Source organism: Panthera onca, chromosome B2 (assembly GCF_046562875.1).
Source record: "Panthera onca isolate mPanOnc1 chromosome B2, mPanOnc1 haplotype 2, whole genome shotgun sequence".
Taxonomy (NCBI): domain Eukaryota; kingdom Metazoa; phylum Chordata; class Mammalia; order Carnivora; family Felidae; genus Panthera; species Panthera onca.
The window spans coordinates 35220243-35245947 of NC_138343.1; the positions used below are offsets into that span (position 1 = coordinate 35220243).

General features: G+C 44.6%; 1 protein-coding gene across 1 annotated transcript; it reads right to left on the bottom strand.

Annotated features, from left to right (window-relative positions):
• Positions 1-1687: 1687 nt before the first annotated feature.
• PPIL1 (peptidylprolyl isomerase like 1) lies at positions 1688-22027 on the bottom strand. Its single transcript, XM_078446865.2, has 4 exons — positions 21713-22027; positions 18309-18463; positions 3711-3779; positions 1688-3109 (listed from the first exon to the last, which is right to left on the bottom strand). Exons 1-4 carry the CDS (start codon positions 21766-21768, stop codon positions 2889-2891), a joined length of 501 nt encoding a protein of 166 aa, XP_078302991.1. The 5' UTR covers positions 21769-22027; the 3' UTR covers positions 1688-2888.
• Positions 22028-25705: the final 3678 nt, after the last annotated feature.

A 25705-nucleotide genomic window follows, 5' to 3' on the forward strand; every position in this document is an offset into this window, starting at 1 on the left:
TAATCTTTTCCTGACAGAGAACAATTCTAAATTTGATTCATTTAGCAATAACTTCAAAGAATTGCATAAGGTGCTGAGGGGGCTCCCAGTGGGGAATAAGACAAAACCTTTGCTCTGAGGCTAGCCCAGTGGGAGGGAGAAGCTGTACAAGAGGTAGGAGAGGGGTGTGGTGGCTTTGAGGGCCACTGGTAATAACTGTAGCTGTTTTCTAAATGCTGGTGCTTTTTCAGATGACCTGTTCTAGCTCATTTAAATCTTCACAACCCTATGAGGCCAGGGCTATTATCCTCATTTTATGGTGGAGGAAACTAAGGCACAGAGAACTTAGGGAACTTGTCCTTCGCACCACTGCAAAATGGCGAAGCTGGGATCTGAACAGCAGTCTGGTTTCAGAGCCCTTTTTCTTCAATGTCGTATTTGCTGAAGACCTCTCCCCTGCATTTTCTGTGATGTCTACAACCTATACCATATCTTACCCACGCTGGTGCCCACATGGGGACTCAGTGCCACACACCATGGTCTGATGTCCGGTGTAGTAAAGTGGGAATAAAAGGCAGAAGGGCACTGTTTCTACAAGCTTAATCTCAGCAGCCAAAGCCAGAAGCAGTTAAAGCTCATCCTGTGCTTTGAATCTCTTCACTCTTCCAAGGCCACCACTGGTCGGGGAGGCAGATCAGGTTATGGTGCGGACTGTCCCATGCTTAGGAAAATCTCCCCCGGCCCCACTGTCAGGTTGGACAAACGTGACCTCTGGGATGTCACTACTCAAAGTGTGATGTCTGGACCAGCAGTCACCATCTCCTGGGAGCGGGATAGAAATACAGACTCTCTGGACAGACGCTGAATCCCGACTTGCTTTCTAGCAGGCTCCCGGTTATTCATGGTAAAGCATGCCAAGAGCACTGTACTCAGGCCCTTTCCTTCTCTGAGCAGTGATGGTACATTTCCACCACTCCCACGACCTGGGTGAAAACGGGCATTCTCAGGATTATAATTCGGGGAGGTAAGTGGATGGATGTCTTATTCTTTGCTCTTAGAGGTGGGTCCAATGATGTCTGCCCAGTTCAGGGCAAAAGAAGTTTCTACTTCCCCAGAGTCTAGAACAGTACTTTGCCCAACACCATCTCTGAAAAGTTAATAAAGTCATTTACATAGTCTGTTGTTGGGTTTTGCTTTTTTGTTGTTGAGAGGAAAGAAAGAGAAGCATGGAGAAAGAGGCTGAAGGTGGGGAAGGCTTGAGGAATACAACTTTTTGGTCATTCCCTAAAGTAACCCATCATTTCCAAAATTTATGGAATGACAAGGAAGAAGATTAAAGCTACAATCCCCTCTTCAATCAAGGAGCTGCCAATTTAAGGAAGCCACACTACATACCACCTCTGGGTCCGTAACAACATAAAGGTGGGTTTCCCGCAAGTTCAAGGGATGCTTTAGGTCTCTCAGCACATCCACCTGGCTAATCTACACAATTCCCCCTCACTCAGAAATGCCAGTGGATATCACTTAAATTCTTTCTTAGATACTGCCTTTTTAAAGTCCGCCCTGCTCCTGAATAGAAGTCCACTGGAGACCCACAAACCCAAAATGTGAAATGTTGAAGATGAGCCCTACAATCCTACTTGAGATGGTTCACAGGTTAAAATGGCTGTTAAAACTTCATATAGTCTTTAAAATCAGAGCCCAGAAGCAATTTCAACCATCAGTGGCACTTTATTTTGGAAGTTTCTATGTATTACATAGATGGCGACTTCCTTTCTGTTACCACCCCCCATTAAAAAAAATCAGAAAGATTTAAAAAACATGTAAAATCCCTTATCCAGTTTCTCTAGTCCTAGGTTAAAAAAAACTTAAGTGGTGCCTCTCCTTCATGACAATACTGCTTTTTAAGGAGAATTCATAGTCTACCCTTATGCTCACTACAGAGTTCTACTCCTTCCTGGGGAAAAAATGGTCAGTGTTTCTGTTTGCTTTTAATAAATTCCTTTCTCGATTATTACACATTATCATTCCCCACTTGACACCTTCTTAGAAACTTGATTGTTGGATGCATTTTTCATTTGGCAAAAATCCAACGTGGCTTTGCGTGGGATGTCTAAGTGTCAGAAACAGCAGTGTTGATGTTCTGGTTTTGAGAGGGAAAATATATATAGAGATGCATACATTCCCTGGAAGAACAAATGTAGGAGACTGAAATAGGGTGTGCATGGAGTTAAGAAGGCTGATAGACACTACTTGGTTTTGAATTCTGTGGCTGTCAGCCACCGAAGGCCGCGGTGTAGGCCAGAATATAAATCTCTGCAGGAAGAAGTTTGGTTAGGCACCACGAAATGACAGAGCCGGCTGCATTTTGTTCCAAGTGTATCAGAACAGACACAACCAAGGAGGGGCTCATTGGCAATAGGCAGTTCCCTGTGAATGACTACTTATGAGCATTTCTGTGAATGCTCTGTCAACAGAGGCACCGGGGGAAGAGAAAAGAAGCATCCTATTAAAATCTACTTCCGGAGTGCCTGGGTGGCTCAGTGGTTGAGCGTACAGATCTTGATTTTGGCTCAGGTCACAATCCCAGGTTCATTGTATCGAGCCCTACGTTGGGCTCTGCGCTGAGTGTGGACCTTGCCTGGGATTCTCTCTCTCTCCCTCCCTCTGCCCCTCTCCCGCACTTGTGAGCGTGCTCTCTCTCTAAAATAAAATTTAGAAAAATTATTTAAATAAAAGAAAATAAAAATATACTTCCATCTCTAACTCACCCAAGACCCTAGGTCTCCTTAGCTCTGTGATTTGCAAGGCCAAAATGAAGTTTAAGTATGTGTCATTCTAGGTCATCTGGAAGCTGGTTCACCGAGGCCATCTCAGAGGACCTGAGTGTGCCCAAGAAAGCAGCAAGCCTACCCAGAAGGGTATGCCTTAATGATCTTCACATCATCCACAGGGCGGTCCTGGGAGTTCGTTTCCACCATTCCTACTCGATTCACCATTCCTATACCCTGGCACACACGGCCGAAAATGGTGTGTTTGCCATCAAGCCACTGGGTAGGGGCTAGGGTCACAAAAAATTGGCTGCCGTTGGTGTCTGGCCCCGCATTGGCCATTGCGAGAATTCCGGCCCCTGGTGGGAAAAAGGAGGAAAGAGTATGAATAACCCCCAAAGCTCCAGCCTGGAGCGTGTTACACCATCCCAGACTTTGTTCTGGCCTCTGTCCTCAACCACATGACCCAAACAATCTTGCCCTCAGGGCAGGCTCTCCGCCTTTGCACCAAAGGCCATCACTGCACTACCCCAACAACCTCATCTTCCTGGTCTTCGCCTACTCCCCAGCTTCTCTATCCATGATGATCCCCACCAACTGCTAGGCCATGTTCCTGATTCCCCTCCAAATCCCAGCAAGGTCTCCTCCTTCTCTGAGGAAAGCAGACTTTAGTTATAGCGCAGAACTACAGACACATAGTATATAAATATAACTCCCAGTTTATGACCGCAACATTCAACAATTAGAGGCTAGAACACTCAGGCCAGCACTGTGAATTGCTCAGGACCCTGAGAGAGGCGTCATCTTCTCTAATCCACCACGGCTCTTTGTGGCGCCGTAGCTGGGCAGCGGCATGGCACCACGCCATGGTGTCAGGCATGCGCCCTGGATCACAGCCAAGGGCAAGCTTTTAAAGTCCTCTCCCTCTTCCTACCCAGTCCGGCCAGACTCTTTACTTACCCGTGAATTTCAAGTCTGGATGAAGTTCATCTTCAAACTGCTTGCCGTAGATAGATGCACCACCTCGACCTGCCAGATTAGAAGACAAGAAGCCAGTCAGCTAGTCCCACGCTCTACCTCACGGCAAGAATTATGGTTCAGGGTCAAAAGATTCTTCGGAGTATACAAAAGGAAAGAGCAGTGAGCACACCTGGCCCCTGCTAAGTATACTGCAACTACGTAGCCCAGCAGCAGGATCAAGCACAGACATAGCACATTCGGATCACTGGTTTCATTCAGGTAAGAGGTTTCTTTTCAAAATAACACCAAGAGTGTTTTTTCCTGCTTATTAAAGTGATATGTGTTCACTGTCAAATATGCATAGAACATTATCAATAGGACATTAAAGTCCCCTATAACCTAACTATCTACAGTTTAACTACCATTTATAATTTGATGGATTAAGAGATTTCTTAATTTTTAACTTTTTTATGAGTATTTTAGACAGGAGCGCCCCAAGCCTTAACCCGGTGCCCATCACAGACATTGCTGATCAACCAACATTCCTCCCTGCTGAGCTTCAAAGGGCCTCTGTGGCCTACCAACTCAGAACTGTAGGCAGCCGTGTTTAATGGACCAGAGATGGCACAAGACTTAAAGAGCTACTCGCCGTCCTGAACCTAGATGAAGGAAAGTAACATTCATTTAAGTCAAAGATCTCCAGCTTAAGGAAAACAGAGTGGAAAGTGGCAATGTGGCAGAAAGGAATATCACAGCAGGCAGAGTCCGTGGAGAGGAGAGGTCGTGCATCACTAAGGAGATTATGAAGAGACGTGAGATTAGGAATGCTTTGCTAGCAACATCACCACCTTACGCCATTTATATTATGTCCACGAGAGTGTGGCGCTGGCACCCAGGTTCTGTTCTTAGAGCAAAATGATACAATAAATATGGTGTTCCCAAAGGAAAAAAAATGTCCTAATAGGAGGCAACTCGCCTAATCAACTATTTAGCAAAAAAATATGACTTGCTGAATTACTCTGGTTTCTCCAAGTTGACCAAGGAAGACAAAACAGCCTGGAACAAAGTGAACATTGGGTTCATCAGCTTACTCTGCTTGCCTGGCAGCCAGAAAACAGCCCAGACACAGGGAGCTCACCTCCTCTTACAGGCTGCGATGAAAGTAGGATGTTAACACACCATGTTCCTCCCAGGCCCCAGGGGCCAGCTAAGGTGTTTCCATGGTGAAAATCCCTTGCAGTACTTAGAATGTTCCACCACAGACAGCCTGCCATAGCCCCCGGTGCTGGAAGAAAACACTTCTCACGCAAAGAAGAATGGGAGTGAATCCTAACAGACTCAGGGAAACCTCCCACCCGGCCCAGGCTACCTATGCTTCTGGGAAAGTACCCAAATACCAAACTTTATAAAAATGTGTTCCAAAAATTCCAACCTGTCAGTTTACTTCTCAAGAGCAATCATGTAACCAATATATTATCTCAGACTACAGAGTCAAGGTTCCTACCTGAGGCTGGGGGCAGAGGGGGTGGTTAGTGCTAGGGCTGACTATGAAAGAGAGGGCCATGGGCGCAAACTGTGGTCAAGCCCTAAATCCAGGGCTTGAGTGAGCAAACGGAGGGCGAAGTTCAGTAGTGGGCTGTTTGTTGCAGGCTGGGCCTTGGAAGTGGGATCCCTGCAAGCCGGGGGCTTCCAGGATGAAACCTCAGGGCCCCTGTCCTCTAGGAACCGAAAGCCATCACATAAATGGCACTAAGAACAAGAGGGTTAAGGGATGGGCCAGTCAAGAGTCACACATGAAGCCCGGGGGTTAAGTCATTAGAAGGAGAGGAGAGGAAAGAGCAAGGGGGCCCCTCTGTACTCACCAGGCATAGTCTGACCAGTTGCAACTAGTGTGGGGCTCCACAGCACCATTTACACACAATATGTTATCTTTTCATAATCGAATTCAACCCAGTAGGGTTTGCAACAAAATGTCAGAAAGACAAAGAATTCCAATCAAAACATTCCTTTGGGCATGTGGAATAGGGGAGAGATGGTAGAGGGACAGCCATGATTAAAGAGTTTTCCAGTGCAGAGCAGGGTACCCAGATGCCAACGATCACTTATAAAGCTGACAATCTGGAAGCTTTGCAGTCAAAACTTTGCTGTGTGCCGAGTCTAGTACAGATACAATGGCGACAGGCACTGATCTGTTTTGTAAACTCTGTATTCTGGACGCTCTTTTACTCTTCTGTCCCTTCTCTTCAACATTTATTCAAGGTATTTAATATCTCAGATGTACAAAAGAGACAAGGAATAATGAGACAAACTGCACCCTCGCTCAGGAAGAGTGTGGTCAATCCAGTCAAAGACACCATGCACACACACTCCCTGCCCTCTGCACCCACCTCCCCGCCAGCTAACAACTACTTCAAAGAATCACGTTTTCCTCTCAGGTAGCCATTATGCTGGCCAGGAGTCTGTCCCTTCCGTGCTTTCTCCTTTTTACTACCTAAGTATGCACCCTAAAAAAATGCATTGCTGCTGTGCATATTTTTCGGTTTATATAAATGGTATTATACTCTATGTATTCTTCTGCAATTAGCTTTTCTTTGTTCGCCATATTTATCCATTTTGTTCCATGCGGCTCTCTGTAGTATTCGTTCCAACTGTGCGATTGTAACACCAATCTTACCTTTCCTCATGTCGATGGGTGTCTGGGATCCTTCTCCTGTTTCTGCTGTTGTAAACCATGCTGCAGTAATCATTCTTACGCCTCTCTCAGACAAGTGCGGGAGCTCTTAGGGACAACACCTCATGGGCAGGCAGGGTCACGGTTTTGAGTATTTTCCCATTACCAGATTTCTTCCAACAGCTTGCCAGAAGTGGCCCCAATGTGCACTCCCACCCACAGTGCTCACTCTTACTGCTCTAGGTGCTTTAGGCAGACTTTCTAACATTCCTCAGACTGAGAGGTGTCTGATCTCTTGGGGTTTAATCTGCATTTCCTTGAAGGTGTGCATAACGCCACAATTACCGGCTATTTAGCTTTCCTCCTCTGTGAACAGCCACTTATCTACTAAGTGGTTTGACATTCATATATATAAAAATATGTATATAATTCATATATATAATATATATAATTCATATATATATATATATATATATATATATATATGATTTGTATATTATTAGGATTAATATTTTGGATACTAATCCTTGGTCAGTTAATGCTTTTGCAAATACTTTCTTCCGGTGGACGAAATTTTATCACTCTTTTAATGGGGTCTTCTGCTGCACAGAATTTTTCGCAGTTGAAATCCCTCAATCTTTTTCTTTATGATCTTCTGCTTTAAAAAAATATTTCCTTCTCCCCAAGACCCCTCCGATGTCTCTTCTTGCTCACTGCCTGGCAGAAAACTCCCACGATGAACTGGAGCGGCATCTAAGACACGGTGGTTTCAAAGATGACCATACTTGGTGCTTACCCCATCGTTCCCATGCCACAGCCCCTTTTGGGACCAGTCCCAAAGCAGTACAGGTGACCCATGAAGAGGCCCTACGTGAAAGCTCTGCCTGGGGCACCTGACACCAGAAGGCGACTGACCAAACCCATCAAAACCTCTTTTCTGGCAAGAGAGCATCTAACAGCAGGTTAGCTGTTCTCTGAGCATTTCTAACTCTTTCTCTAACCCCTTCTCCATGGCCTAGTTCAACCTCAGGGACAGGAGAGGCAGGTACTGACCAGTGCTTTTTGCAGCTAGGGGTAGTCAGATGATCTGGTTCGGACTTACAAACAGAAGCCTGCTGAGTAGAGTTTCTGAGAAAGCTAGAACTTTCCTGATAAAAACGGAAAAACACGCTCCTTTGTCTTTCACCCATAGCTCTTTCCCCATCTCCCTTTTTTGAAAGCAGGGGTGATGTCAGGAGCAGCAGCAGCCATCTTGCAGCCATAAGACAAGTCTGAGATCCAAGGCCAATACACTAACAATGATGGAATGGAAAGATATAGTAAGTTTGGGTCCCTGACAACTCTGTTGGGCAGCTGAACCAAGGCCTACAACTGCTTACCTTCAGACATTTTCTTATGCGAGAAAAACAAAAGCTCTCTTTGTTTAAGCTGGTGCAGTTGAGTTTTCTGTTATGTGCAGCCAAAAGCATTCCAAATTGATACAATCGCTGTTAGTAACAGAGTCTTCCAAAGAGGGAACTAACAGGTGGAGCTGCTGCTGCTGTTGGATTACCAGGGCAAATGCCAGATACCAGATCTAACGTGGGAAACAATGCTACATCTCTCCAAGAAGCTTTGAGGGTCTTAGGAGTCCTGTCTTCCTCACTTGCCTCTGGGGCCAGAGAGATCCAGATTTCCATTCCAACTCCACCACCAACTGGCCGTGTAGCCTTAAGGAAGATATTTACCCTCTCAAAGCCTCAGTTTCCTTGTCTGAAAAATGGAATAGTAGAAGTACATCTGTCTCGTAGGACTGTTACAGGAACTAAGTAAGATCGTGCACAGAAACCACGCAGTGTAAAGCATGGAGCAAACACTGTATTATCAGTGATGATGAGCTATCTTTTTTTTTTTTTTTAATGTTTTTATTTATTTTGAGACACAGAGAGACAGAGCACGAGCAGGGGAGGGGCAGAGAGAGAGGGAGACATAGAATCCGAAGCAGGCTCCAGACTCCGAGCTGTCAGCACAGAGCCTGATGCGGGGCTCGAACTCACAGACTGTGAGATCATGACCTGAGCCGAAGTTGGACGCTTAACTGACTGAGCCACCCAGGCGCCCCTGAGCTATCTTTAACGGAGACAACCTGGGCATTTTCCTGTGAGAGGCAACTGTAGGTAGTGATTAATACTTCACCTTAGGAGTCAGACTGCATGGGTTTTTGCAGTTCCTCAATCGGCAAACCTCTACCACTCCCTCACTGCTCCTTGCTCTGAGTGTAACTCTGCTTATTTCAATGACAAAAAAGGCAGAGAACTTTCACGTGCTCTCACCGCCAAATCCACTCCCCTTCCCACATCTCCACCCATTTCCCTCCCTTCTTCCCTCATTAATAAACCGTTCTTGTGACTATCCCACCACCATGTACCTAATCGAGCCCATTCACCGTTATGGAACTTTGCAACTACAATTCCTCCCTCTGCTGTACCATTTTTTTCTTTCTAGTAGACCAGGCCTATCAGCAAAAAAAAAAAAAAAAAGAAAGAAAAAGAAAAAAGAAAAAAAGGAAAAAAAAGGTCTTAAAAATTAAACATAACGCTCCAAGTATCCCTATTCCTCTGCGCCCCTTCACAGAAAAACTCCTCAAAAAAGCTGGCAACACTTGGTGTCTTGGCTTCCTCTCCTGCCTCTAAATGCGCTCCAATCAGACTTGTGCCCTGACCGCTCCATTACAATGGCTCTTGCCAAGGTCATCAGTGACCATCACGTCATTAAATCCAATGGCCAATCCTCAGGCCTCACCTTGCTTGCTCTGTGAGCAGCATCTGACAGTTGATGTCACCCTTCTAAAAATCCCACCTTACTGGTGGTGACTCCTCCCCTTCCCCTACTGGCTCCTTCTCCTCTGCCCCCTGTCCTTTTTTATATGTTAGACCTGCACTGATGTGTGAAGACCTCCCCTTCCAACCACCGCTCTCTTGCCCCTTTAACTTTCACAGGCGTTACTCCAATCAAGCTCTTGAATGTCTAACTCTGTCTTAGCATCTGCTTCCCAGAGGATCAGAACCGACAGAACCACTATCACCCTAGGCCAAATACAAAAAACTCTAGCTTTGATAAACGTCACAAGCTTCCAATTGGTCTCCTTGCTTCTAGCCTTGTCTCCTCTTTTCCAAGCCAGCTGGTTCTCCACATGGAAGTCAGGGGGACCCTTTTAAAACAAGCCTCATCATGGCAGTCCTCTGCTCCAAATCCTCTGGTGACATTTTATCACGCTTAGGACAAAATCCAAAGTCTTCACCACTTATGAGACTCCATGACCTGGTGTCCTGCTACCTTCCAAAGTCATCTTCTGTCACTCTTCCCCCCACTCACCTGCCCTAGCCACTTGGTCTGTGCTATTTCTTGCCAAGCATCCTCTGGTCTAAGGCCTCTGATCGCTATTCCCTCTGTGGTGTCCTTGCCCCTGACAGTCTCAGGCTCACTACTTCACTTCATTCAGAGCTCTGCTCAAATGCATCTTACCAATGAGGTCTTCCCTAATCCCGCTATACAAAATAACACCTCCGTGACTCCTGTGGTTCTCAACTGAGGGTGAATTTCCCCATTAGGGACATCAGACAATGTGTAGAGACATTTTTAGTTGTCACACTGAAGGGTCTACTAGCTTCTAGCAGGGAGAGGTCAGAGATGCAGCTGAAGAGCCTACAATGCACAGACAGTCCTCTAAGCAAAGAATTATCCAGCCCCAAACGTCAACAGTGCCAAGGCTGAGAATTCCTGCTCTACCCCCTTACTACAGCATTTTCTGCACATCATTTGTCATGATGGTGACAGTGTATTATGTACTTAGTTGTTCACTGTCTCTCCCACTAGAATGAGAACTTCACCAGGGCTTCCTTAATTTACTATTGTATCCCCAGCTCGTAGAACATGCCTGGAATATGGCAGGAGGTCCAAAAGATGTTTGTTAAGTAAGTTAACAATCAAAATAAAGAATAACATTTTTTAAAGCTCCTATTTTGGGTCAAGACTGTACTCACCATTTTACAAACATCGGCTCATTTACGACTCACAACAACTCCCTGAGGTGAACACAACCACACTCTGCATGTATAGATAAGACGACTCAACGAGCTTACACAACTCGTCTACATTTAGTAAGTTCAAGTGAAGCCAAGATTCAACCCCAAGCCCACCAGGCTCTACGACCCTGTTCATCCCACACTCCATGACCTTGCCATCTACCATGGCTGAATTAAATTTCCTCACTTACTTTTCTTATCCCAGACTCAAGAGTCCCAAAATAGTTCCAGAATAATATTAGATCAAATCTGAACTCCTGTCTGGGAGTCTCCGTGAACTGGTCTGATCTTATCCACCATGCTATCTCTAACTACTCTGTGCACTCTGTCCCTAACAGCTCCTTAACTGTCCCCTAAACATGCAGTTCAAGGACCTCAGAGATCACATTGTACATATTTATCCTGGACATGGAGAGGTGGCCGGTCCAGCATGTGAGACACAACATCTGGGGTGCTGCGCTCTCCTTCACACTCAACACGTCTCTGTCACTTGTGCCTCTACTCTACTCATTCTTCTTCCTAAATCTAGAATGCCTTTCCCTGTCTTCCTAAGAGTTAAAAGTCTACATTTCTTTCAAGGCCCACCTCACAATATGCCTCCATCCATGCTAATTCCACTCCACTGTACTTCTTCTCTTATTATGAATTATTCCAACCTATGTCATATATATAACCCAGAGTGTACCACCATAAATTTGCATATTATATTACCTTATAGATGTTTCTTTTCTTTTCTTTTCCTTTTTAAGATTGAGAGAGAGAATGAGAGCAGATGGAAGGGCAGAGGGAGAGAGAGAATCCTAAGCAGGTTCCATGCTCAACGCAGAGCCCAACACAAGGCTTTATCCCACAACCCTGGAATCGCGACCTGAGCCAAAATCAAAAGTCAGACACTTAACCGACGGAGCCGCCCAGGCACGCCTCTATTGTTGTTTGTTGTAAGAACCATCTTGTCTTCCTGGCAGAGGAGGGAGAGCTGTAAGTAAAAGAAAATGCCTCGGCTTCCACTGCTTAAGTCTCTTCACAGGACTTGGAACAGCACAGGATACCCAGCAGACTCTGAGCAGATATTCACCAAATGAATACAATTAACAATGAGCTGGCCGTTCCACAGTTAAATTTCAGGTGTTCCTGGGGCTACCAAGAGGAGACGAGGAGTCAGAGGGAGGGCGATGTGCAGCGTAATCAGCATGCAATTAATCACCGCGATCACGCCAGCTGGTGAGCACGCGAGGCTAACTGCAGAGCGTGAAGAGCGAGAGGAAGAGCCTGACAGGATGCCACGTCTTACAGGGAGGAGAGGAAGGGAAGAAGTTAGTAGAAGCAGATAAAAAAGACAGCTAAGGAAAAAGCCGGCATAGTTATTACAACAAGAGAAATTTTAAAGAGGAAAAATAGTTTAAAATGATGCCAGTGGGGTGCCGGGGTGGCTCGGTGGGTTAAACGTCCGACTCTTGAGTCCAGCTCAGGCCATGATCTCACCGATCATGGGTTCGAGCCCTGCATCGGACTCTGCACTGACGATGCAGAGCTTGCTTGGGATTCTCTCTCTCCCTCTCTCCCTGCCCCTCCCCAACTTATGCTCTCTCTCTCAAAATAAATGAATAAAACTTAATAAATAAATAAACGCAGCAGGAATTCAAAGGTATCTGAATTGAGAAAACACCTGGCAAAGGTGCTTAAGAAAGACTGTGGAAAGGATAGTTAGTTCCAGAGTAGCCAGACCAAGGGACAGGGAGGGACAGAAATAGTACATCGACTTGCTGAAGAGCCCAGGATGCGTCATGCTGTTCACCTGAGATATTTAGCAAAAAACATGTCGCCTAATCAGCTAGCAGTTCATATTAGTGACCCAGGAGGGCCTCACCTTGTTTGCCTTCTACCACAGACCTACCAGCTCAATCATTCATTACACTTGAGGCTGGAGGCAATTACTTGGAAATCTTTTGAGTGATTCCATTTCATTAAAATTGCATCATGGAAATGTGACATTATGAAGGATTGCAGAGCAATTACAGAAATATAGGGAAGCTCTGACATGAACAACTCACATCTGAGTCACTTCCAATTCTTGTACATTTATCATGGACTCTCTCAGTTCACTGGCGTTATGAATTAAAATTTTATCTCGTAACGAGAGAGAGGAAGAAGACAGGAAAGTACAGCAAAGTGCTGACAGGACACTTTCAGATAAAGAAAGAGGAGTGAGGCAGGCTTAGACTCCCTCCATACCTGATGAAACAGACAAAAAAAATTCCACTTTTTTCCAAGCCCCAAATTCACCAGCATCAACCAAAGAAAAAGGAAAGAAACTTATTACAAAAATGCTGAGAAGAGTAAGCCAAGGAAAGAGAGATTCTTCTGCCTGCACTCCCTAAAAGTAGTAAGCAGGAAAGAGAGTGTGGAACCCAGAGAATTCTTACAAATAGTCTCCAATTTTGAGAAGCCAACAGAAGAAGTGGGTGAGCAACCCTGAAAAAACTGAAGAGAAGTCCCTGAAGACAGAAGCCTGTGCATACCACAGGGGCTCAGCAGAGGCATGGCAGGCCACCAGCCACGGCCACCTTGGGGGAGCGGGGGGGGGCACCAGGCCATGCTGGGGTTCAGGACAAGCTACCCCAAAATATGGCACTTGGGCACACTGAATATTTCAAATTGAAGGAATCTGAGAGACATCAGGTACAAGAAGGATACTGTGACGTTCCCTTGGAGTAGGTCCTAAGACCCTCATGTGAAAGGTGCCCTCACTATACCTGGGGAAAAGAACATCCCATTTCTAAGACAGAAGGACCCCAAGAGGAAGCTGAACGAACAAGCCTTGATGTTTACTACATTCAGTTCAGACCCCTTTCGTCCTAGCATGTTTTCTCACAAGTTTCCACACTAGCACAGAACACTCAAACAATGAAACCACCCTAGCACAACACTGTCAAACCTAGCACAAAAACACTCAAGTATAACCATTTCTTCAGGTCATTTTTTTTTTTTTTTTTTTTAAGAGAAAGTGAGAGCAAGCACAAGCAGGGGAGAGGGGCAAAGGGAGGGAGGGAGGGAGGGAGGTGGAGAAGGAGGGAGAGAATCTTTTTTTTTTTTTTTTTTTTTACATTTATTTATTTTTGAGAGATAGACAGAGAGCATGAACAGGGGAAAGGCAGAGAGAGAGGGAGACACAGAATCTGAAGCAGGCTCCAGGAGCTGAGCTGTCAGCACATAGCCCAATGCGGGGTTCGAACCCATGAACTGTGAGATCACGACCTGAGCCGAAGTCGGAAGCTTAACTGACTGAGCCACTCAGGCTCCCCAGGAGAGAGAGAATCTTAAGCAGGCTCCATGTTCAGCATGGAACCCAATGTAGGGCTCAATCCCATGACCCTGAGGTCATGACCTGAGCCGAAATAATCAAGCCAAACACTCAACCAACTGAGCCCATGGGTCTTCAATTCTTTATCAAGGCTCCGGTGTCATCAAAACTTAGAACAAACAAATCTGTATGCTTTTCTATCAATCTCTCCTGTTATGGAGACCCAGCTATGAATGAAAAAGGGCAGGAGGATCCTTCTCCTCCACTACAGCTGTTCTCAGGGGACTACCCAGAGTCCAGGGTTGGGGGAGAGGTGTCCAGGGAGAGGGCTTTACTAGAGGCTGGGGAAACAGAACAGAGGCTGGCCCTCATGTAAGGTGCTCACTCAGCATTAGCTCTCCCACTACCTCATCAGGCCAGAACAGAATGGAGAGAAAGCAACCTAGCATCTGGAATGGGAAGGACAATGACAAAGAGGATCCACTTGTACTGTATCTAAACAAATAAAAAGTACAAACAGCATCAGTGCCGACATACATTAAGCATAGATAAGATGAAAAGAAGTGGCACAGAAACTATGCAAACGTATTACAACAAATGGAAGGAGAGAAAGAAAGGAAGGGTTGTAAGAGAAAAAACACCTCATGGGGCGCCTGGGTGGCTCAGTCGGTTGGGCGTCAGACTTCGGCTCAGGTCATGATCTCACAGTTTGTGAGTTCGAGCCCCGTGTCGGGCTCTATACTGACAGCTCAAAGCCTGGAGTCTGCTTCAGATTCTGTGTCTCCCTCTCTCTGCCTCTCCCCCATTCACACGCTGTCTCTCTCTCTCAAAAATTAAATAAACACTTAAAAAAAAAATTTTTAAAAAAAAGAGAGAGAAAAAACACCTCAGGAACTCAGTCTGGGAGAAAACATAGTCCAAGGGCTTCTCTGCAGCTGTCTCAAGCTACAGATGCTTCAATAGAAATAAGAATCCAATAAAACAAAAGCTCAAAGACAAGATAATAAATCAACAAAATAAGTGAAATGACTGCAGAGCTATGGAAACAGATTGAGAGCCCAATAACACCAATACAGTGCTAATAAATCAATCAGAGCAGTAAAGGACAGAACAGACATGACCACAAGTTGAATAAGGCACAGAGTAAAGGTCTAAGATTATCTCAGTGGATGCAAGACAAAACAGAAAGACATCATCTCACACACTCAAAAGAAATCTAATAGGGGCGCCTGGGTGGCTCAATCGGTTAAGGATCTGACTCTTGATTTCGGCTCAGGTCATAATCTCACAGTCAGTCATGGGATTGAGCCTCGCTTCTGGCTCCGCACTAAGTGTGGAGCCTGCTTGGGATTCTCTCTCTCCCTCTCTCTGCCCCTCCCCTGCACGCATGCTCCCATGTGCTCACGCTCTCGCTCTCTCAAAATAAATAGGGGAGCCTGGGTGGCCTATTCAGTTGAGCATCTGACTTCAGCTCAGGTCCTGATCTCACAGTTCATGAGTTTGAGCCCCACACTGGGCTCACTGCTGTCAGCGCAGAGGCTGCTTTGGATCCTCTGTCCCCCTCCCTATCTCCCCCTCTCAAAAATGAATAAACATTAAAAAAAAAAAAAGATTCTTAATAACTAAATAAACATATATAAAAATTTAAAAATAAAAGTAATGTAACATATGTGAAAAGCAAAGGTCATAGAACAAAGAATAACTAGTTTCCGGAACTAGGAAATCAGAGCAAGTGACAGAGAAAATATTCACAAATACAAATCAAAACACTTCTCCAGAGCTGAAGGAAGGAGTAAATCTGGCCTCCATATTCTCCAAAGCCATGTTTACAACCAGAAGTCAACAGAACAGACCTGTCTAAAAAAATCTGAGGGAATGAGCGTGGCCCAAGAACAGAATACCCAGTCATGGTCTTTTTCAAATTCTAACATGATGGAGTTTAAAAAAATGTAACACCCTCCAGTGCCTGCAATACAAACCACTCAGCAGGAAATTCTGTCCTCCAGCCCTTGTGAACAGAAAAGCCTACTGGTAAACACTGAACCCTCTGAAATGTAGAACCCATACTGTAGCTGAGGGAATCAGGCACAGAATGGAAAATGTGCCCTGATGAAAAATAAAACTAATGACGAAAATTGAGAGCAAGGGAGGGAGGAGTGTAGATGTGAGGTAACAGAAGAGATATAGATGTGTATATATCTCTGTCCCCAGTTCCAGGCACAGAGCTCCTAAAACTCTTATAATTTCCTACATGATAAAAATACCAGGGGCAGCTCTTGTTCTAACATTTGGTCTTTGACCTGTCCTTGAAATTGGGCTTTTAAAACCCTTTGAAATTCCTAAGTGATAAGAGCATTAGGAGCATCTTTTGTTCTAATGAGGCAGGTGGACTCCTGGATGGCGACTGGTCCCCAGAAAGACCAAGCCATGACTAGAAGCATGGAATTTTCAGCCTCCCATCCCCCTACCCCTGCTTCTTCAGAGAAGGGAGAGGGGCTGAAGCGGAGATAACGATTGGTCATGTCTACATGAAGAAGCCTCCATAAAATCCCAATACTATAGGGTTCAGAGAGATTCCAGGTGGGCAAACACATCCCTGGATGGTGACGTACCCTAATTCCACAGGAACAGAAGCTCCTGCCCTGGGGACCCTCCCAGACCTCACCCTGTCCATCTCTTCATCTGGCTGTTCATCTGTATCCTTCATCATGTCCTTTAATAAACTGGTAAACGTCTCCATGAGTTCTGTGAGCTGCTCTGGCAAATTAAGGGACCCCAAGGAGGGGGTTATTGGAACCTAGGCTTGTGACTAAAGGGGGGCCAGGGGAAGAGGGGCAATCTTGTGGGGACTGGGCCTTAACTTGTGGGAACTGAGTTAATCTAAGACACTCACTTGGTGTCATAGAATTGCTTGTCGGGCGAGGGGGTGGGGGGTGATAAACCTAAATACATTTGTGTCAGAAGTGAAGTGATCTGTGTTAGCAGTAAGGGAGACATGCAGGAGAAAAACACAGGAGGAAAGAACTAGGTTTTTCCCATCACAGAATGCAGGCAAAACTGAGTTTTTTTCTAAACAACAGGAATGGGTAAAAATTTAAGTACTGACTGCCTCACCTTTCATAACAGGAAATCAATTTTTGTTAAATATATACAAAATTAAATGTTTTTTTTTTGTTTTGAAAACAATAACATGCATGACATAGTCTATTGTCTTGAAATCATCTCTATTTAGCTAGTGATCCATCCATTCATCCATCCTTTTAACTAGGTATCTGAAAAGAAAGATTTCTAGAATAATGTCCACCAACAGTTAACATCAATTGTTTCTGAGAAGTGGATATTGTGGGAATAATTAATAGTGGCTAGAAATCTTTAGGAAGGGGGCACCTGGCTGGTTCTGTCAGTTAAGCATCTGACTCTTGGTTTCAGTTCAAGTCTTGATCTCATGGTTCGTGAGTTCAAGCCCCACATCAGGCTCTGCATTAACAGTGGGGAACCTGCCTGGGATTCTCTCTCCATCTCTCTCTGCCTCTCCTGTGCTCTCTCACCTGTGCTCTCTCAAAATAAATAAATAAACTTAAAAAAAGAAAAAAAGAAATCTTTAAGAAGTATATGTATAAATGATCTTCGTGTTCTTTTGTCTAGTTTCCTATATCTTCTGTATTTTTAAATGTGTCCACATACATTAAAAACATTGAATACCTCTGGTTATAAAGGATAAATAGAGAACAACTGAAAATGACAAAGAATAACAAGATTAAGAAAAGACTGGCACAAAGATTATCAAACTTATTTAAAGGCAAAAAAAGCAGGAGCAGAAATTAGCAGAGAGAAAATTTAGACTGAGACGCAAGGGGCCTTGAAACTCACATTAGCATGCACCAATTTCACTAATAAATCCCATCTAAATGACAGTAACTCCCAAATTCATACCTCCATCCCAGATCTCTCCATGAACTCCATACTCCTATCCCTTCACTTGTTCAATACCTCTAAATGAAGACCTGACAACTATTTCAAATGTAATGTCTAAAACCAAAACCAAATTCTTGATTTTTCCCTCCACACATGCTCCTCTCTCAGCCTGCCCTATTTCACTGAATTCAACTAATGTTGGCTTGGGGCGCCTGGGTGGCTCAGTCAGTTGAGTGTCCGACTCTTGATTTCAGCTCAGGTCATGATCCCTGAGGGTCACAGGATCCCCAGGGTCGTGGGATCGAGTCCCACATTGGGCTCCACACTGAGCATGGAGCCTACTTAAGAATCTCTCTCGGTCACCTGGTTGGCTCAGTTGAGCATCCACCTTTAGCTCAGGTCATGATCGCACGGTTTGTGAGTTCAAGCCCTGCATCGGGCTCTGTGCTGACAGTTAGGGGCCTGGAGCCTGCTTTGGATTATGTATCTCTCTGTCTCTGAGCCTCCCCTGCTCACACTCTGTCTCTTTCTCTCTCTCAAAAATAAATAAACATTAAAAAAAAAAAAAAAGATTCTCTCCCTCTGCCCCTCTCCCCTGCTTGCTCTAAAATTAAAAAAACAAACAACTAACGTCGGCTTAACTATACCTGTCCCCGTTGGGTCACCTCCCTGGATCATGAAGTCTTTGATGATTCTGTGGAATTTGGTGCCATTGTAGTAACCTCGACGTGCCAACTCTGCAAAATTCTTACAGGTCTTTGGAGCATGCTTCCAGTACAACTCCAGCACAATGATTCCCATGCTGCAGGGGGGGGTAGGACAGTAGAGTTCTAGTCAAGAACAAGGTCACAGCAAACAGGAATATTATGGGACTGATCCAGGACTCTTTATTTTCAAACTTATGTAAGTCATGAAATTGTAATAAACATCAGATCTCATGCTCAGCAAAGGAAAACATCACAATGTAAATAATATAAACACAGGTATCTTCTTTGAGTAAAACACATAGGAACTTCTGGTACTTCTTGTAAACAAAGTAACTGTGGACAACTAAAAATTCAAACTAGCCTTATATATTAAAAAAAAAAAAAAGTCACTGATCATGGGAAACCAGTATAACCAACCCTCAATTTGGAAAAAAATTTCACTTAATACTTAATTTGTCATTTTTTAAAAAGAAGGTATTATTATATCAGGAATTTGTATTTATTTAAACATGCATAAGTTTCTGGGTAGGGGTAGAAACTTGACAAATGAGAAACAGGATGGTTTTTAATGAGTATTTTTTTTTAAACTTTTGTATTTTTGAACCATGTAAATATATTACCTATTCGTAAAAATTTTCATGGGAAAAAAAGGTACAGTTTGTGTGTATTTAAGAGAGGGTGCAACAAATGCAAAACCTGATTACTTCACATCTCTATACCTATCAAATGGGATGAGCCCTTCCCCTCTACCTCCCCCTGCCCCCCAAGTACTGCTCAGGAAAAAAGTAAAAGACTTAGGTGCCTTCCCCTCTCCTCTACTCCATCACTCACCTAGATCTTAAGCTCCAAGAATGTGAAAATTGAGGCAACTATGTATAGTTTGGATAGCCAGTGCCAAGCACAGCATAAGCACTCTATAAATATATATATGTGGTATATGCTAGAACATAGCTCTCTAAAAAAAGCCTTTCTACCAGCAATTCATCCCCTACTAACAATTCAGCAGGGATCGACACCTACTCTGTGTAAGGCATGGTTTTAGGCGGTTTTTTCCCTCATGGAGCTTATATTCTGGTGCATATTTTTTAAATACAGGGAATAACTTTTTGGAATGGCAATCAGGAAATACCTATACAGTTATGAAATCAACATACCTTTTGAGAGCAATTTCAACTTCTAAGTATTCTATAACAAAACTCACAAACGTGCCGCTAAAGGACACGGTATGTGGAAGGATATTCATGCCAGTATTTGTCATAACAAAAAACAAGAGGCAACTTAAGTGTCCTTCAAAGAAGTGACTAAAATACAAAATATCCACACTATGGGCAGCTGTGTTAGCAAGTGAAACAGAAGCAAATTACAGAAAAAAACATATACACAACATATATACAGTATGATCACATGATTTTGTTTTTAAGAAACAACATAAAAGAGACGGGCATCTGGCTCAGTCGGTTAAGCCTCTGACTCCTGATCTTGGCTCAGGTCATGATCTCAGTCTGTGAGTTCAAGCCCCACGTCAGGCTCTACGCTGACAGCACAGAGCCTGCTTGGGATTCTGTCTCTCCCTCTCTCTGTCCCTCCCTCACTTGCTGTCTCCTTCTTTCAAAATAAGAAAACAACAACAAAAAGATAAAAGAAACAACACAAAAGAGATGTTTAGATGTTCGCAGAGAAAGATGTGGAAGGCCATCCAACAAACTATTTACTGTTTTTACAGGAAGAGGTGGCTTTCACTTACTCTATATACTTTTACACTGCTTGGATTTAAATTTTGATTTATTTTGTAACTTAAAAAAACGTGAACAGGGGCGCCTGGGTGGCGCAGTCGGTTGGGCGTCCGACTTCAGCCAGGTCACGATCTCGCGGTCTGTGAGTTCGAGCCCCGCGTCAGGCTCTGGGCTGATGGCTCGGAGCCTGGAGCCTGTTTCCGATTCTGTGTCTCCCTCTCTCTCTGCCCCTCCCCCGTTCATGCTCTGTCTCTCTCTGTCCCAAAAATAAATAAAAAACGTTGAAAAAAAAATTAAAAAAAAAAAAAAAAAAAAAAAACGTGAACAGGTGAATTCAGAAATTGCTTTCAAGTTGGGGCCTGAAGTAGGATTTTGGTGGTGGGGAAGATGACCAGGGAGCAAAAGCAGCATCTGAGAACCGTGCTCCGGGGGGAAACAGCACGAGCAAGAGCAGAAAATAGAAAAAAAGTAAGCTGGTCCTTGGCTACTGATGTGGGAATGGCAGAAGATGCAGCCAGAGAGGGAAGGCAAAGGCCAGATGAAAAAAATAATAATCTTGAATGTCAGGCTACCATGCTTTAATTTTACAGTGTTGTAGAAATAAGAAGTTACTTAGGTTATTTGTACTACCTTCTTAAGATCACTTTGGACTTTTTCCAAAGAGGCAGTGGAATGAATGGAGCTAAAGAACCTAGCATGTGAGGCAGCCGGACCAGGCTCCAAATGAGGTTTCCCGACTTACTTGCTGTATGAGTCTGGTCAAATCATTTCATCTGTAAATTCTGGCATTTCTCCTGCTAAAACTGGAGAGAAGGTGGAATAATACCCATGTGGGTATTAAGTGGATTAAACTATATGAGATGCTATATGTCAGGGGCATGGCACTCGCTAGTTAGTGCTCAGTTATAGCACTCTTTGATACTGGGGGAAATGTGTCTCTTCCTGTGCCTTTCTAATAGTTTAATGCAACTAAACTGCTTACAACATTAGTTACTATAACAGCTGTATAAACAAGCCCCACCTAGATGACCGCAACTCTGAAATTCAAAAGCGGTGTGTGTCTTAGGCACCTTTTTTTTTTTAAATGTTTATTTATTTTTGAGAGAGAGTGCACACACGCACAAGTGGGGAGGGGCAGAGAGAGAGGGAGACACAGATTCTGAAGTAGGTTACAGGCTCTGCGCTGTCAGCACAGAGCCTGATGCGGGGCTCGAACGCAAGAACTGTGAGATCACGACCTGAGCCGAAGTCCGACACTCAACCGACTGAGCCACCCAGGCGCCCCATAGGCACCTCTAACCTGATTCCAGATTCAACGTCGCTGGCTTGTAACCTCAACACACGCTAGTTGAATGAATGAATGAACCACCGGGTGGGAGGCGGGCAACCAGGCCGCTGTCGCTGAGGTCTCAGGGAGACCCAGTGTGGAGCTCGGACGCGGGTGGTGGCGGTCCCCACTCAGCGCTCAAGCTGCCCTTACGGCCGCCGCTCTACGCTTCTCCACGTGGAGGCCGGCCTCCCGGGGGAGCGTACCCGGAACCCAGCCCCGCGGCAAAGCCGGGGGTCCGCGTCGCCACCGCCAGCCCAGCCCCGAGGCCCGACCCCTCTCACCTGGTCTCCAAGTACACATTGGGCGGCTGCCAGGAGTCTGGGGGGATCGCCGCCATAGCTCAGCGCGCGCAATTCAGCAGCACTTGCTACTTCCGGTGTCGATGCCTGGGACCCGCCGCTGCTGCGCACACTTCCGGTCCTCGCCGTTCAACCCTTGCTATGGCAAGATTTGGGGAGTTGAGACAAAGAAGAAGGACCCCACTTCCAAGGCGGAGAAGCTGGTATGTGAAGCGAAAACAGAACGGCTGCAGAGACGGAGAAAAGCGCAAGCTCCATTGTAGGGGGTGGTCTCCAAGTGAAGCGTGAGACACTCTCCTGTAGCTCTGATTGGTTCGTTTAGGCGGGGAAGGCGGGAAGAACCAGAAAATCTGCACTCCGATTGGAGTTATGTCCTAATTTTCCATCGGAAGAAGTTTTAGTTCCACAAAGGGGCTGGGACTTGAAAGAGAGTAGAATGAAAGGGAATAGAAATGAGAGGTGCCAGTATCTGACCTTTGTAAGGCCCTGTACAGTTTACATAGCACTTACATTTTATTATCTACTCCACAGAGCAATCCTGTAAAGTAGATATTATTGTTCCCATTTTTCAGATGTGAAAACCGAGACCCAGCAGTTAAATGACTTGTTCATTTGTCTCTAGCCATACAGCAAACCTGAGCCTTAAGACTCCAAAAAGTTGGGGCGCCTGGGTGGCTCAGTCGGTTAAGCGTCCGACTTCAGCTCAGGTCAGGATCTCACGGTCCGTGAGTTTGAGCCCCGCGTCGGGCTCTGGGCTGATGATGGCCCAGAGCCTGGAGCCTGCTTCCGATTCTGTGTCTCCCTCTCTCTCTGACCCTCCCCCGTTCATGCTCTGTCTCTGTCTCAAAAATAAATAAACGTTAAAAAAAATTAAAAAAAAAAAAAAAAAAAGACTCCAAAAAGTAGAGCAAAGAGTCTGGGACAGAGAGAGGAAAAGGGTCAGGAAGAAAATGAGAAAGAAGGAAAGGGAGAGAGATGAGAATGAAGATCAAAGAGATGAGGGCTAACGCAAGGCTTAGAGTGACTGGCTGGGATATATGGGACAGAAGGTTGTTAGGGAGGTTTGTTCAGGGTCAAAGAGAAGCAAAGTAGAGGCCCTGCAAGGTTTGGAGGGAGGAGGAGAAAGAAATGGGGTAAGTAAATGTTGTAGATGCTTTGCACACTGGTTAATAATGATGGCTATGGGGCGCCTGGGTGACTCAGTTAAACGTCAGACTTCAACTCAGGTCATGATGTCGTGGTTCACAAGTCCCAGCCCCAAGTCGAGCTCTGTGCTGACTGACAGCTCAGAGCCTGGAGCCTGCTTCGGATTCTGTGTCTCCCTCTCTCTCTGCCCCTCCCCCGCTTGTGCTCTGTCTCTCAAAAGTAAATAAATGTTAATAAAGTTTTAAAAAATTTAAAAAAAAAATAACGATGGCTAAATGAGTTCTTACTCTATGTCAGGCATCGAGCTAAGAACTATGGTGTGCTTTCACCTTGTTAAAATCAAACACAAATGGAGACCAGACTTGAAAATTTCCTGAGCAGGCAAACCAGTTTAGTCATATAGGCAAACCTTAATTTAGCTTGTTCTGTAAAATAAGCGAAACTTAACTTGGGCCACTTCTTGTTAATGCCTCTGAAAATCAAAAACAAAACTTAAACTGTTCTCAAAATTGATATGAAGTAACTACTCTTTTTAAAACTTTTTTTTTAATTTTTTTTAATTATTATTTTTTAAAATGTTTATTTATTTTTGAGACAGAGAGAGACAGAGCATGAACGGGGGAGGGTCAGACAGAGAGGGAGACACAGAATCTGAAGCAGGCTCCAGGCTCTGAGCTGTCAGCACAGAGCCCCACGCGGGGCTCGAACTCACGGACCGTGAGATCATGACCTGAGCGAAGTCGGACGCTTAACCGACTGAGCCACCCAGGCGCCCCAAAACTTTTTAAAATATTTTAAAAATATTTTACACCGTCAGCACAGAGCCTGATGTGGGGCTCAAACCCATGAACTGTGAGATCATGAAATCAAGAGTTGGACGCTTAACCGACGGAGTCACCCAGGTGTCCCACTATTTTTTTTTTTAAGTTTATTTTGAGAGAGAAAGGGAGAGTGCACCAGGGGAGAAGGGGAAGAGAGAATCCCAATCAGGCTCTGCACTATCAGTGCTGAGCCGGATGTGGGGCTCGATCTCACAAGCTGAAATCAAGAGTCAGACGCTTAACCAACTGAGCCACCCAGGCGCCCCATGAAGTAACTACTTTTAACCCATCCCTATCCCTAGGAAATTCTAATATTATAAAATATCTGAAGAGTAAAAAGCCACACTATCTCCTCACCGGATAAGCTGCTTCATAACGATATACCTCCGAACCTCATTCCATGTTCGGTTTGAGTGCTTCCAGTTTGCAAACTGTTTTTTGTGTATGATACATTTTTACTAATTACTATTTCAGTGATCCACTTAATCTTCAAAACTCCATGAAGTTGATGTTACTATACCCTTTTTACTTTAAGGAAACTGAGCCTTACAAAGATTAAGTGACTTGTTCAGTATCACAGCTGTGAGTGTCTGCGTATAGTTAGTTCAATCCTAGTTCCCTTAATTGTCAGGTAGGAATAAGGCTATACGGTGTTGTAGAGATCAACTAGACAGTGAGCAGGCTGGGCATCTCCTTCATTTCTGTGCCTTTCTCGCAGAGTACTGAGAATAGGGTGTTCAGGTTTTGTTGAATTAATAATGGGCAGAGAACTACATTTTACGCTGATGAGTGCTGGGCTAAGGTAAGGTATAATAAATTTTACACTTTCTGCAGTCTCATGTTCATGTCCTCTTTATGACCCTTGAGCTGGACAGAAAAGTCTTTATCATTGGTCCATTCTGTCTATTGCTATTTGAGTTACCTTTCTCTGGATCTTATGTAGTTCCTTACTATCTATTTTGGGTGCCTTAGGGCACAGTGAGGATGCATTGGAGTTTTACACAAGAATAAGTCAGTGTCTTTTTGTCTCATTCCAAAATCCTTCCCCAAGAGACTCTGTATTTGTTGGCCTTTTGTCCCCAAGAGAACATTGGGTGACTTCAGGGAGGAATTAACAGAGATTTCTGAGTATAACTAATAGTCCACCTTAAATTACTCTGAGTGTCTTGTATTTACTTCATCTATTCTGTTAAGCTTAATTTGTCTTCTTAATAAATGTGCTTTATTAAAAACAAAATTATAAACTCTTACAGAAACATCATTTTGGGGGCTAGAAACTTGAAGATCATCCTCTTTCTCTCTGCTCCCTGTAAGTGATACATCATCAAGACTTATCAATTCTTTTTTCCCAAATTACCAGGCTTATTTTAACACCAGGCTTATTTTAGAAGCCCCCTTGTGGGGTTCCCTGCCTTTTGGCTTTTCCCCACTAATGCATCCTACACACACACCAGCCAAAGCTTTCCTCCCAAGATATCTTGTATGTCACTTTGCCAAGAAATGTGAAATGGTTTCCCTTGGCCTGTTAAAGTCCCCAGGGTGCCTGGGGACTGAGTTGGTTAAGCTTGATTTCAAGCTCAGGTCATGATCTCAGGGTTCATGGGATCAAGCGCCCCCCCCCCCCCCCCCCCCCGTCTATGCTGTCAGCACAGAGCCTGCTTGGGATTTTGGGATTCTCTCTCTCTCTCTCTCTCTCTCTCTCTCTCTGCCCCTTCCCTGTGTGCTCTCTCTCAAAATAAATAATAAATAAGTAAATAAACATTTAAAAAATAATTTATAAAAACTAACTAAATAAAATAAAGTCCCAAACCACTTGGCCTGGGCTTGAAGGGCCTTCACCCTGACTTCCCCAGCCTGATTTCCTACCATTTCATCCATGCCTTAAATGTGCCACCAACATTTCCACTTTCTGGGCCTTTGCTCAGGCCATTCCCTTTCCTTGCAATACTTCCCAAACCTTGCCCATGCCTGGGTCCCAACTTCTTCAGAAATCCTCTCTTCCTGTCTG